At 39.1% G+C, this 14,884-nt stretch overlaps 1 protein-coding gene across 6 annotated transcripts in view; it reads left to right on the top strand.

Moving 5' to 3' along the window:
* LOC128689101 (golgin subfamily A member 5) overlaps positions 1 to 14,884 on the top strand; it is a 67,924-nt gene that overhangs the window by 38,524 nt on the left and 14,516 nt on the right. For all 6 annotated transcript variants that reach the window (XM_053777211.2, XM_053777212.2, XM_053777210.2 and 3 more), the window contains 3 exons: positions 3,225 to 3,343; positions 5,231 to 5,371; positions 7,625 to 7,730. In XM_053777211.2, the coding sequence (XP_053633186.1) occupies positions 3,225 to 3,343; positions 5,231 to 5,371; positions 7,625 to 7,730 (366 nt within the window). The remainder of the gene's footprint in view (positions 1 to 3,224; positions 3,344 to 5,230; positions 5,372 to 7,624; positions 7,731 to 14,884) is intronic.

Here is a 14,884-nt window from a genome sequence, read left to right as displayed (position 1 = left end):
ACTTAAAGTCTAATTTCTTTTCAGTTAGGTAATTTTTCACATTGGGGGCAAATGCTTGGTGTAACCAGTCATAGAAAAAGTCCCTAGTGACCCATGCCTTACTGTTTGCCCTCCACAGCACACACAAATTAGCCTTGAGGATATTCTTTTGCCTGAATGCTCTGGGAGTTTCAGAGTGATACACTAATAAAGGCTTCACTTTGCAATCACCACTAGCATTGGAACACATCAACAGAGTAAGCCTGTCTTTCATAGGCTTATGTCCTGGGAGTGCCTTTTCCTCCTCAGTAATGTAGGTCCTGCTTGGCATTTTCTTCCAAAACAGGCCTGTTTCATCACAATTAAACACTTGTTCAGGTTTCAGTCCTTCACTGTCTATGTACTCCTTGAATTCCTGCACATATTTTTCAGCTGCTTTGTGGTCCGAACTGGCAATCTCACCATGCCTTATCACACTATGTATGCCACTACGCTTCTTAAATCTCTCAAACCAACCTTTGCTGGCCTTAAATTCACTCACATCATCACTAGTTGCAGGCATTTTTTTAATTAAATCCTCATGCAACTTCCTAGCCTTTTCACTTATGATCACTTGAGAGATGCTATCTCCTGCTATCTGTTTTTCATTTATCCACACTAATAAGAGTCTCTCAACATCTTCTATCACTTGTGATCTCTGTTTCAAAAACACAGTTGAACCTTTGGCAAGAACAGCTTCCTTGATTGCCGTTTTCTTGGACACAATAGTAGCGATGGTTGATTGGGGTTTACTATACAACCTGGCCAGCTCGGAGACACGCACTCCACTTTCATACTTAGCAATGATCTCTTTCTTCATCTCTATAGTAATTCTCACCCTTATTCCTGTAGGGTTGGCACTAGAAGCTTTCTTGGGGCCCATGGTCACTTATTTTGCAGATAAAATCACCAAAAACACTGTAATAATACGAAATGTTCCGATTGTATACTTGGATGTTACCACGGAGGCTGGCTGGTAAACAATGCCACCGGTGGAACATGTGAGGCTGGCTCTGGCCACACATTAGACGCGTCTCAGACGAATAGCGTTGAGCGGGTTTTTTAGCGGTATGCGAGGCAAAATCTTAGCGATAAAATGTATCGGTATGCGGATTTAACATTATGTGATGCCAACGGTATGCGGGGGTCCACTGTACGTACTTGCTACAGGTACCATCCGACTTACGACCAAGCTTGGTTCCGACCAACCGCTCGTAAGTCAAAATGGATGTAAGTCAAACCTTACTACAATGAACCCTCAGCTAACGAACGCATCGCATAACGTTAAATCCGCCCAACGAAGTATTTGAGCGTAAAAACTTTGGCCTGGCTAATGATAAAAAACGCACCCAACATGATTCGTCCCGAATCTGTCCGTCCAGCCTGAGCGCCTCAGCTGCCCTGCCGTCATTGTTTACAAGCCAGGGTGGCCGGTTTCATGCATGCATTCGATACGTTTTGTAATTATTCCATTGTTTATAGTGCGTAAAAAGGATGAGAAATGCTATCATACCACAGTCAGCTGCTGCTGCACCACCGTCAGCTGCTGCTGCACCACCATCAGCTGTTGCTGCACCACCGTCAGCTGTACTACTTGAAGATATGAAGAGACTGTTGTTGGTGTGGCTTAATGAGAAACAATTACCGAGAAACAATTAACCCCAGAGGGTTAGCCACCCAGGATAACCCAAGAAAGTCAGTGAGTCATCGAGGACTATCTAACTTGTTTCCATTGGAATCCTTAATCTTGTCCCCCCAGGATGCGACCCACACCAGTCGACTTACACCCAGGTGAACAGGAAAAAATGCCTGGAACTAGTGCTCATATTGGTAAGTTTAAGGCCAGCAAAGGTTGGTTTGAGAGATTTAAGAATCGTAGTGGTATACACAGTGTGATAAGGCATGGCGAAGCTGAAAAATTCCAACCCCAACATGTGTTCATTTGTGATGAAACTGGCCTGTTCTGGAATAAAATGCCAAACAGGACCTACATTACTCAACTCCCAGGACACAAGCCTATGAAAGACAGGCTAACTTTCTTGTTTTGTTGTAATGCTAGTGGGGATTGCAAAGTGAAGCCTTTACTCATGTATCGCTCTGAAAATCCCAGTGTTCAAGAAAAACAATGTCTCATCACTCATCAGTACTCTTCAATATAGGTAAGTGTCATTTTAACATTTATTTATATAGTTATTGTGCATGTCTCATTGTTTTCTTTGTAGGGAAATGTATATTTCATGAAAAAAAAAAAAAATTTAATACTTTTGGCTGTCTGGAACGGATTAATTGGATTTCCATTATTTCTTATGGGGAAAATTAATTCGGCTAACAATAATTTCGTCTAATGATGAGCTCTCAGGAATGGATTAATGTTGTTAGCCAAGGGTCCACTGTACTGAATATCAACATCACACTTTTGTAATAATTTTATTTTATTGTTTTATTTTGGTATTTCATTTTATACTTTGCTTTTTATGCTGTTAGCACTGTATTTTATACTGTAAGGTTTAGGAGAAACACTGTGTGCAACACCAACAGTTGTTTATTTCCCAGAAATTTGGCATAACGAACATTCAAAGTTTATTCTCTATAAAGATTACAATGTTGAATTTACAGAATTTGGTTGTTGTGTGGTTTACATATAGTTAAATAATGATTACAGAGTGTACCACTAGAACGCCTAGCATGGCTAGGCATTTCGGGCAGACTTAGTTTAATTCTTTATTTTAAAATATTACAAATTATGAGGTAAGTTGGTATTATGGCTAAGTGACTAAATACTAGTTTGTGAGTTTAGCAATGTGAATGCTTTTGTTTTGGCACAGTACATAGTTTCAGTATTGGAGTATCATAGGATTCATCATTTTAAGATTGAGATTAATATTTCTGTTTATGGTCAAATGGGTGAGTGAGTGTAAGTGTGAACCACCAGGTGGTATTCGTGTAGTTAGTTGATGGGGTTTATCAGGGAGATAAGATGTTTTCTAATGGTAGTTTTGAAGGTGATGAATGTGTCTGCAGTTCTAGAGTTCTCAGGTAGGGTGTTCCAGATTTTAGGGCCTTTGACATACATTGAATTTTTGTAAAGGTTTAGTCGTAAGTCAAGTGGACATATGCCGAGCAGGTCATGAGTCGGATGGTAGGTGTATATTATTATTGCCTTTTATTATGTTCACTGCTTTCAAATGGTGGTTTTCTTTTTTCAGGAAACAGTGCGAGCTAAGGACAGCCAACTTGCAATTCTGCGAGTGCGATTGCAAGAAGCAGATCAGAACACAGCAGCAAAAGTTGCTACCTTGCAACAACTACAAGTTGAAAATAAAAGGCAATGGCTTATTAATGTACAGTGACTGATTGAGACTGTTATGTTTCATTATACTTTTGTCATTTTTTTAAATGTCTTTTAATTTTTTTTTTTTTTTTTTTTTTCAACAAGTCGGCCGTCTCCCACCGAGGCAGGGTGACCCAAAAAAGAAAGAAAATCCCCAAAAAGAAAATACTTTCATCATCATTCAACACTTTCACCACACTCGCACATTATCACTGTTTTTGCAGAGGTGCTCAGAATACAACAGTCTAGAAGCATACACATATAAAGATACACAACATATCCCTCCAAACTGCCAATATCCCAAACCCCTCCTTTAAAGTGCAGGCATTGTACTTCCCATTTCCAGGACTCAAGTCCGACTATATGAAAATAACCAGTTTCCCTGAATCCCTTCACTAAATATTACCCTGCTCACACTCCAACAGATCGTCAGGTCCCAAGTACCATTCGTCTCCATTCACTCCTATCTAACACGCTCACGCACGCTTGCTGGAAGTCCAAGCCCCTCGCCCACAAAACCTCCTTTACCCCCTCTCTCCAACCCTTTCGAGGATGACCCCTACCCCGCCTTCCTTCCCCTATAGATTTATATGCTTTCCATGTCATTCTACTTTGATCCATTCTCTCTAAATGACCAAACCACCTCAACAACCCCTCTTCTGCCCTCTGACTAATACTTGTATTAACTCCACACCTTCTCCTAATTTCCACACTCCGAATTTTCTGCATAATATTTACACCACACATTGCCCTTAAACAGGACATCTCCACTGCCTCCAACCGTCTCCTCGCTGCTGCATTTACCACCCAAGCTTCACACCCATATAAAAGTGTTGGTACTACTATACTTTCATACATTCCCTTCTTTGCCTCCATAGATAACTTTTTTGACTCCACATATACCTCAACGCACCACTCACCTTTTTTCCCTCATCAATTCTATGCTTAACCTCATCCTTCATAAATCCATCCGCCGACACGTCAACTCCCAAGTATCTGAAAACATTCACTTCTTCCATACTCCTCCTCCCCAATTTGATATCCAATTTTTCTTTATCTAAATCATTTGATACCCTCATCACCTTACTCTTTTCTATGTTCACTTTCAGCTTTCTACATTTACACACATTCCCAAAGTCATCCACTAACCTTGGCAATTTTTCTTTAGAATCTCCCATAAGCACAGTATCATCAGCAAAAAGTAACTGTGTCAATTCCCATTTTGAATTTGATTCCCCAAAATTTAATCCCACCCCTCTCCCGAACACCCTAGCATTTACTTCCTTTACAACCCCATCTATAAATATATTAAACAACCATGGTGACATTACACATCCCTGTCTAAGACCTACTTTTACCAGGAAGTATTCTCCCTCTCTTCTACACACCCTAACCTGAGCCTCACTATCCTCATAAAAACTCTTTACAGCATTTAATAACTTACCACCTATTCCATATACTTGCAACATCTGCCACATTGCTCCTCTATCCACTCTATCATATGCCTTTTCTAAATCCATAAATGCAATAAAAACTTCCCTACCTTTATCTAAATACTGTTCACATATATGCTTCAATGTAAACACTTGATCTACACATCCCCTACCCACTCTGAAACCTCCTTGCTCATCCGCAATCCTACTTTCTGTCTTACCTCTAATTCTTTCAATTATAACCCTACCGTACACAAATATAATATGAATACAACATGGTTATGTACTACAACAACTTTAAGGGTTACTTTGATCCAAGGATTTGGATCTTCCTTTCCCCTTCTTTGGATTGAACCTGATTGCCTCCTATTCCCAAGGCATTGTATGACTTTGTGTGTTCAGCACTTCCTCATGATTGTATAATGATAATACATGATTCAATTTTCAGATTATTAGATGGTGCACATGAAAGCAGTGGACTACACAACCATGCACTGCAGTCCCTTCAAGATCGTCTGGTAGAGACACAAAATACTCTGGATCGTGAGAGACAACAACACGTATCAAATTGCAGTGAACTTTCTAAGAGGTAAATTTATTCAGTCCTGTGAAATTCATTGCAAGCCTAGACCTTAATATTAATGTTGCATCTTGAAATAAGGATTGTGCTTTACCTTTATCATCTGTGTTTCACCTCCTGTCACGATTATAGTAAGACGTCAACTTACAATGTTCCAACTTACAGTTTGAAGTTTGAGTTTCTAGTTGGAAGTTTGGAACCAATTATTTGCTTAAGAACAAAGCCTCTCCCTTCCAAACAGTAGACTTTTTACAGTGGCAGAGGATGCAGGCAGGGCAAAGAGGGTGTTACAGCTTTTAGTAAACATTGTCACCCTTTGTTCAGGCGCTGCCTCATGTTTTTTTAATACCTGGAAAAACGGCCATGCATTATGGCAAGAAAGCACAAGAGTGATGGTAGGGATATGCAAGTGTCACAGAAAAGAAAATCTCTGACCTTTAAAATGAAATTGGCCATTACAAGTCATTCTGAAAAGAATGAAACTGTGACTAACCTTGCATGAGTGTTTGGCATTAACAGGTTGACCATTGGAACTATTATCAAGGATAAAGTTCATATCTTGAAACACATTAAAGGCTCTGCACCAGTGTATTTGATAGTCATATCCAAGAAATGCAATGGTTTGGTAAGTAAAATGGAAAATCATTTGATGTGGGTAGATGACCAGTGCCCAAAAAAATTCCTCCTTCAAAAAATTCCTTCCTTCGGAAATGTAATGGCAATATCTGCATTTCTGATTTTGACAGTTTTGGAAATTCAGTTTTCTTTCTGGAAAGATAAAAAAAAGGTGTCTGGATAACCTTCTTAGTTAAAATGTTAACAAATACAGTGACAATATACAGGGTGTGGCATACTTGTAACTTTCTGTTCATCCTACAATTCTGTGAAACAGATTAAAAAAAAAAAATACACAGAATGGATTTTCTACTAAACTACATGCTAGTTAACTCACTACTGAATCCAGCACATAAAAAGAATTGTTACTAAATTTTTGTTGCCAAGTAAAAAAATATTTATTCTCTTTAAAGTGACTTATGCTGTACCCTGTATAATTACAGATCAGTACACATTTAATTGTGAATGTGACTTGTTTTAATTATTCCTAAGTCCCATTTAAGCTTTTATCTTTTGAGCAAAATACAAATCCTCACTATCACAAGTCCCAATAACATGAGCGATGGCTGTGAGGCCAACTTAGTCAGTCAGACAGTGATAGATGTACTACAACATACTGATGATGCTATATACACATTTTACAACGCTGTTCTTTACCGACCAGTATCTTTACTGGCTTGTAAAGAACAGTATCTTTGCAGTGTGTGTATCTCATGCTTAGTAGATGGAGGATCAAGCCTCCACCACTCTTTGGCCAAACAGTCCACATGAGTTTAGCACTTTTTTTTTTAATGTACTGGCCATCTCCCACCGAGGCAAGGTGGCCTAAAAAGAATTTTTTTTTTTTTTTTTTTAACCATCATTCACACATAATAGCTGTCTTTGCGGAGGCGCTCAGATACGACAGTTCAGATGTCACTCCAAACAGCAAATATCCCAGGCATTACACTTCGCATCTACAGGACTCAAGTCCGGCTAACTGATTTCCCTGAATCCCTTCACAGCATATTACCCTGCTTACACTCCAACAGCTTATCAAGCCCCAAAAACCATTCATCTCCATTCACTCCTTTCACACATGTCTGCTATATGTCCAAGCTCCTTGCACATAAAACCTCTTTACATTTAGTAATTTATATAGGAGAAGGGATTACTAGTCCCTTGCTCCCAGCATTTTAGTTGCCTCTTACAACACATGTGGTTTAGCACTTCTCATAATACAGCCTCTCGTCACTAAGCAACATACTCGATTACCAACCACTCGGACTTACAACCTCCTCTCCAACCAGTATGCAAATCTAAATAGGTATATTAGAGCTGATTTCCTCTATTCTGTTTATTACACTATATAGTACACTACTGTATAAACATTTAAAAATATACTAAAAAATTTATAAATAGTGCAAAGGTGACATTTAAAAAAAACTAAAGATGGTTGACACAAACCCACTACCAGTATAATATGCTCCTTGCTTAACCAATTCGCTTACCGACCTACTTTTAGGAGCGGAATTCCGTCGTTCAGTGAGGAGAGACTGTATATGTAATAACAGTTCAATGAGTGAAAAAAGAAACAAGTTTAAGTTGTATTTCATTTTATTGAAAATTTATTTTACCTTGTTTCTTAGTATTTTCTTTTTCTTGCAGAATAAATCATTTAGAAGAAGAACAACAGGAAGTAGCAAAAGCACTCTTTGAAGCACAACGTAAACTAGAAGATGAAAAAAGTAGATCAAATCAACTCTCACTGCAGGTATTAATACTTACATAACTAATCATAGTCATAAATTTGTTATCTATTGTATAATCCTAAAATGTCTTATTTTCTATTATTTATTAAACCTTTCACTGCCACAAGCCCTAAAATTAAATGCCCTGTCAATGTCATGATTTAAAAAAAAAATCCTCAAAAAAGAACCCATTTAATTGGTAACTAAACAAAAAATCAAAATCCAATCAGGTAAAAGTTGTTGGCAGCGACATCGGGTGTTGCTGCAGGCTGTATATTTTAAGAATTTACATTTTTTCCACTCTTTTTTTTTCCTTGCACTTTTCCATTTTTTACACTTAACCCTTTCAGGGTCGAGAGGCCCTCTCCTAAACTTGTTCTCAGGGTCGAAAATTTTTTGAAAAAAAAAAATTATTTTTTCTTATGAAAAGATAGAGAAACTTTTCCCGATCATAATGACACAAATAGTATGAAATTTGATGGAAAACTTACGGAATTATGCTCTCGCAAAGTTAGCGGTCTTGATGATGTTTACGCCCGGTGGCCTGGTGGCTAAAGCTCCCGCTTCACACACGGAGGGCCCGGGTTCGATTCCCGGCGGGTGGAAACATTTCGACACATTTCCTTGCACCTGTTGTCCTGTTCACCTAGCAGCAAATAGGTACCTGGGTGTTAGTCGACTGGTGTGGGTCGCATCCTGGGGGACAAGATTGAGGACCACAATGGAAATAAGTTAGACAGTCCTCGATGATGCACTGACTTTCTTGGGTTATCCTGGGTGGCTAACCCTCCGGGGTTAAAAATCCGAACGAAATCTTATCTTATCTTATGCATTGGCGATTTCACCCACTTTGAGCCCTATTTTCAGCCAATTCCAGTGTACTAGTCGACAAAAATCATAACTATTTCGCTAGAACTTCATTTTTTCTATCGAATGAATACAAGAAACCACCCATTTACCAATTTGAGCTCTCCAATAAAGTGGTCAGAAATTAGCAATTTTACCAATTTCACACAAATTTTAAAAGATGCCAGTTTCCAAATAGGGTCCAGAATAAACAAGACAGACATTCCTGCCACTAAAATAATAATTCCTCTGTTCATTAGTCACGTTCCCAGGCCCCTCTTACATTTCTTTTGCTTTCCACTTTGAATTTTTATTCTCACAAAAAAATAGAAGATTTACTGTTAAACAGACTACTGCATTAGTGTAGAAATGAAAGAGTATTAGACTCACCAGTTGACGTGTATTGGACGCATGGCATGATTTTTTTTACTTTTGAACTTTGGCAAAAATCGAACATTTCTGCTAATTTGAGCTCAATTTCAAGGTACTTTTCATTGTGAAACCAATCAAAATCATCTCAATTTCTGTAATATGTCTTCCATTCTATAAAATGAGACCAGGAAAACAAGAATACAACCATAAATACAATATGAAAATACAGTGCAAAGTCGCTGTTTTAAACCAAAACCACGGTCAAGGTTTTTTTTTTCTCATTACGCACTGTGCTGCAGGATTTTTTTATACTGTGCACACTGACCACATAGACCCATTCTTTCATATGTAGGCCTACCAGCTTTCACTTGCTAGATTTGAAGGTGCTAGAATTTAGGCGTACTAGTACGTCAATAACCCTGGTGCGTAAGCCGTATTAGTACATTGGAAACCCTGAAAGGGTTAAATACTGTGGGCTAGATTAAGTACTGTGAGCTAGAATAATCTTCGTGTCCATTGTCTCTATAATTAAGGCCTATTATAAAACAAAAATGTCGCACTAAAAGTGTCAGCAGTATACGATAATATACCCTGCTTTACGTCATTTCCTCCTACGTCGAATTCGCCTTTACGCCACTTTTCTAGAGTAAATTTCAGTTCAAGGACATCATTACGCCCGATGTTATGTCACTCAGCAACGTCACCCACATCATAATAAAAGGATGTGAAATAAATTTTTCCTTAAAAATATTTTTTTTTTTTTTCAACAAGTCGGCCGTCTCCCACCGAGGCAGGGTGACCCAAAAAAGAAAGAAAATCCCCAAAAAGAAAATACTTTCATCATCATTCAACACTTTCACCACACTCACACATTATCACTGCTTTTGCAGAGGTGCTCAGAATACAACAGTTCAGAAGCATATACGTATAAAGATACACAACATATCCCTCCAAACTACCAATATCCCAAACCCCTCCTTTAAAGTGCAGGCATTGTACTTCCCATTTCCAGGACTCAAGTCCGACTATATGAAAATAACTGGTTTCCCTGAATCCCTTCACTAAATATTACCCTGCTCACACTCCAACAGATCGTCAGGTCCCAAGTATCATTCGCCTCCATTCACTCCTATCTAACACGCTCATGCACGCTTGCTGGAAGTCCAAGCCCCTAGCCCACAAAACCTCCTTTACCCCCTCTTTCCAACCCTTTCGAGGACGACCCCTACCCCTCCTTCCTTCCCCTATAGATTTATATGCTTTCCATGTCATTCTACTTTGATCCATTCTCTCTAAATGACCATACCACCTCAACAACCCCTCTTCTGCCCTCTGACTAATGCTTTTATTAACTCCACACCTTCTCCTAATTTCCACACTCCGAATTTTCTGCATAATATTTACACCACACACTGCCCTTAGACAGGACATCTCCACTGCCTCCAACCGTCTCCTCGCTGCTGCATTTACCACCCAAGCTTCACATCCATATAAGAGTGTTGGTACTACTATACTTTCATACATTCCCTTCTTTGCCTCCATAGATAACGTTTTTTGACTCCACATATACCTCAACGCACCACTCACCTTTTTTCCCTCATCAATTCTATGATTAACCTCATCCTTCATAAATCCATCCGCCGACATGTCAACTCCCAAGTATCTGAAAACATTCACTTCTTCCATACTCCTCCTCCCCAATTTGATATCCAATTTTTCTTTATCTAAATCATTTGATACCCTCATCACCTTACTCTTTTCTATGTTCACTTTCAACTTTCTACCTTTACACACATTCTCAAACTCATCCACTAACCTTGGCAATTTTTCTTTAGAATCTCCCATAAGCACAGTATCATCAGCAAAAAGTAACTGTGTCAATTCCCATTTTGAATTAGATTCCCCATAATTTAATCCCACCCCTCTCCCTAACACCCTAGCATTTACTTCTTTTACAACCCCATCTATAAATATATTAAACAACCATGGTGACATTACACATCCCTGTCTAAGACCTACTTTTACCGGGAAGTATTCTCCCTCTCTTCTACACACCCTAACCTGAGCCTCACTATCCTCATAAAAACTCTTTACAGCATTTAGAGACTTACCACCTATTCCATATACTTGCAACATCTGCCACATTGCTCCTCTATCCACTCTATCATATGCCTTTTCTAAATCCATAAATGCAATAAAAACTTCCCTACCTTTATCTAAATACTGTTCACATATATGCTTCAATGTAAACACTTGATCTACACATCCCCTACCCACTCTGAAGCCTCCCTGCTCATCCACAATCCTACATTCTGTCTTATCTCTAATTCTTTCAATTATAACCCTACGGTATACTTTTCCTGGTATACTCAGTAAACTTATTCCACTATAATTTTTACAATCTCTTTTGTCCCCTTTCCCTTTATATAAAGGGACTATACATGCTCTCCGCCAATCCCTAGGTACCTTCCCCTCTTTCATACATTTATTAAACAAAAGTACCAACCACTCCAACACTATATCCCCCCCTGCTTTTAACATTTCTGTCATGATCCCATCAGTTCCAGCTGCTTTACCCCCTTTCATTCTACGTAATGCCTCACGTACTTCCACCACACTTACATTCTGCTCTTCTTCACTCCTAAAAGATGGTATACCTCCCTGGCCAGTGCATGAAATTACCGCCTCCCTTTCTTCCTTAACATTTAAAAGTTCCTCAAAATATTCTCGCCATCTACCTAATACCTCCCTCTCCCCATCTACTAACTCCCCTACTCTGTTTTTAACTGACAAATCCATACTTTCCCTAGGCTTTCTTAACTTGTTTAACTCACTCCAAAATTTTTTCTTATTTTCATTAAAATTTCTTGACAGTGCCTCTCCCACTCTTTCATCTGCTCTCCTTTTGCACTCTCTCACCACTCTTCACCTTTCTTTTACTCTCCATATACTCTGCTCTTCTTATAACACTTCTGCTTTGTAAAAACCTCTCGTAAGCTACCTTTTTCTCTTTTATCACACCCTTTACTTCATCATTCCACCAATCACTCCTCTTTCCTCCTGCCCCCACCCTCCTATAACCACAAACTTCTGCCCCACATTCTAATACTGCATTTTTAAAACTATTCCAACCCTCTTCAACCCCCCCACTACTCATCTTTGCACTAGCCCACCTTTCTGCCAATAGTCGCTTATATCTCGCCCGAACTTTCTCCTCCTCTAGTTTATACACTTTCACCTCCCTCTTACTTGTTGTTGCCACCTTCCTCTTTTCCCATCTACCTCTTACTCTAACTGTAGCTACAACTAAATAATGATCCGATATATCAGTTGCCCCTCTATAAACATGTACATCCTGGAGCCTACCCATCAACCTTTTATCCACCAATACATAATCTAACAAACTACTTTCATTACGTGCTACATCATACCTTGTATATTTATTTATCCTCTTTTTCATAAAATATGTATTACTTATTACCAAATTTCTTTCTACACATAGCTCAATTAAAGTCTCCCCATTTACATTTACCCCTGGCACCCCAAATTTACCTACTACTCCCTCTATAACATTTTTACCCACTTTAGCATTGAAATCCCCAACCACCATTACTCTCACACTTGATTCAAAACTCCCCACGCATTCACTCAACATTTCCCAGAATCTCTCTCTCTCCTCTACACTTCTCTCTTCTCCAGGTGCATACACGCTTACTATAACCCACTTTTCACATCCAATCTTTATTTTACTCCACATAATCCTTGAATTTATACATTTGTAGTCCCTCTTTTCCTGCCATAGCTTATCCTTCAACATTATTGCTACTCCTTCTTTAGCTCTAACTCTATTTGAAACCCCTGACCTAATCCCATTTATTCCTCTCCATTGAAACTCTCCCACCCCCTTCAGCTTTGTTTCACTTAAAGCCAGGACATCCAGTTTCTTCTTATTCATAACATCCACAATCATCTCTTTCTTATCATTTGCACAACATCCACGCACATTCAGACTTCCCACTTTGACAATTTTCTTCTTCTTATTCTTTTTAGTAATCTTTACAGGAAAAGGGGTTACTAGCCCATTGTTCCCGGCATTTTAGTTGACTTTTACAACACACATGGCTTACGGAGGAAAGATTCTTATTCCACTTCCCCAAAATAAATAAATAAAACACATAAAAATTGACACTGTGCTCTTGGAAGATTCTGAAGAGAAGTTGCAGAGATTGGTGGATGAATTTGGTAGGGTGTGCAAAAGAAGAAAATTAAAGGTGAATACAGGAAAGAGTAAGGTTATGAGGATAACAAAAAGATTAGGTGATGAAAGATTGGATATCAGATTGGAGGGAGAGAGTATGGAGGAGGTGAACGTATTCAGATATTTGGGAGTGGACGTGTCAGCGGATGGGTCTATGAAAGATGAGGTGAATCATAGAATTGATGAGGGAAAAAGAGTGAGTGGTGCACTTAGGAGTCTGTGGAGACAAAGAACTTTGTCCTTGGAGGCAAAGAGGGGAATGTATGAGAGTATAGTTTTACCAACGCTCTTATATGGGTGTGAAGCGTGGGTGATGAATGTTGCAGCGAGGAGAAGGCTGGAGGCAGTGGAGATGTCATGTCTGAAGGCAATGTGTGGTGTGAATATAATGCTGAGAATTCGTAGTTTGGAAGTTAGAAGGAGGTGCGGGATTACCAAAACTGTTGTCCAGAGGGCTGAGGAAGGGTTGTTGAGGTGGTTCGGACATGTAGAGAGAATGGAGCGAAACAGAATGACTTCAAGAGTATATCAGTCTGTAGTGGAAGGAAGGCGGGGTAGGGGTCGGCCTAGGAAAGGTTGGAGGGAGGGGTTAAAGGAGGTTTTGTGTGCGAGGGGCTTGGACTTCCAGCAGGCATGCGTGAGCGTGTTTGATAGGAGTGAATGGAGACAAATGGTTTTTAATACTTGACGTGCTGTTGGAGTGTGAGCAAAGTAACATTTATGAAGGGATTCAGGGAAACCGGCAGGCCGGACTTGAGTCCTTGAGTCCTGGGAAGTACAGTGCCTGCACTCTGAAGGAGGGGTGTTAATGTTGCAGTTTAAAAACTGTAGTGTAAAGCACCCTTCTGGCAAGACAGTGATGGAGTGAATGATGGTGTAAGTTTTTCTTTTTCGGGCCACCCTGCCTTGGTGGGAATCGGCCAGTGTGATAATAAAATAAAATAAATGAAATAAAAATTAACAATTAAAGATAAAAAAGCTAAAAACAATTTAAAATACAACAAAGACACATTAAAAACATAAAAATGTATATACAATTAAATATTTACATTAAAAAATTGTAAACAAATGTCTACCATTGCATAGTTTTGCCATCTTGCCACATGGTGGTGTTGCTGCTAGAGGAACTATGACTAAAATGTGTTTCTAGTGTTCTTTAGGGTTTAACAATAGTTATATATTTTTGCTAATTATTTACGCTAGTTTTACGGTGTTATCATTTTGCATTTTTAAGGCATTACGTCTGATTTATGTCTAAAACCAGATTGTCACGGGTTTTGGAACCAATTAATGATGTAGGGCAGGTTATGACTGTTGTTTATAAAACACTGTTTCACCTAACATCCATTTGCCTCACATTCCTCTTATTCTAGCTTTTTTTTATTTTTAACACTTTGGCCGTCTCCCACCAAGGAAGCTCCTGAAAGACAGCTCTGTACACAGCAGTGTTTTATATTCCCTACACATACTATGTGTATATCTACATTTTGCTGGCCACCTTGACATATGTGCATGGACATAATGTCTTTTCTGACCCACTTTTTTCTTGTCAGTAACAGAAAGTGCAGTTGGGACATGATCCCCTAACCTCAAATGAGAAGGTATTTGGTCATCAGCATGGCATTATGCTGATGGTGTGACCTGGTATTTCTGTATTATTCGTTTGATGATGAAGAGAAGTGGCCATATGGCAATCTGTTC

The sequence above is a fragment of the Cherax quadricarinatus genome, chromosome 21, assembly GCF_038502225.1.
Source record: "Cherax quadricarinatus isolate ZL_2023a chromosome 21, ASM3850222v1, whole genome shotgun sequence".
Lineage (NCBI taxonomy): Eukaryota > Metazoa > Arthropoda > Malacostraca > Decapoda > Parastacidae > Cherax > Cherax quadricarinatus.
The sequence above is the reverse complement of the archived record's forward strand: the minus strand, read 5'-3'. Positions and strand labels throughout refer to the sequence as shown.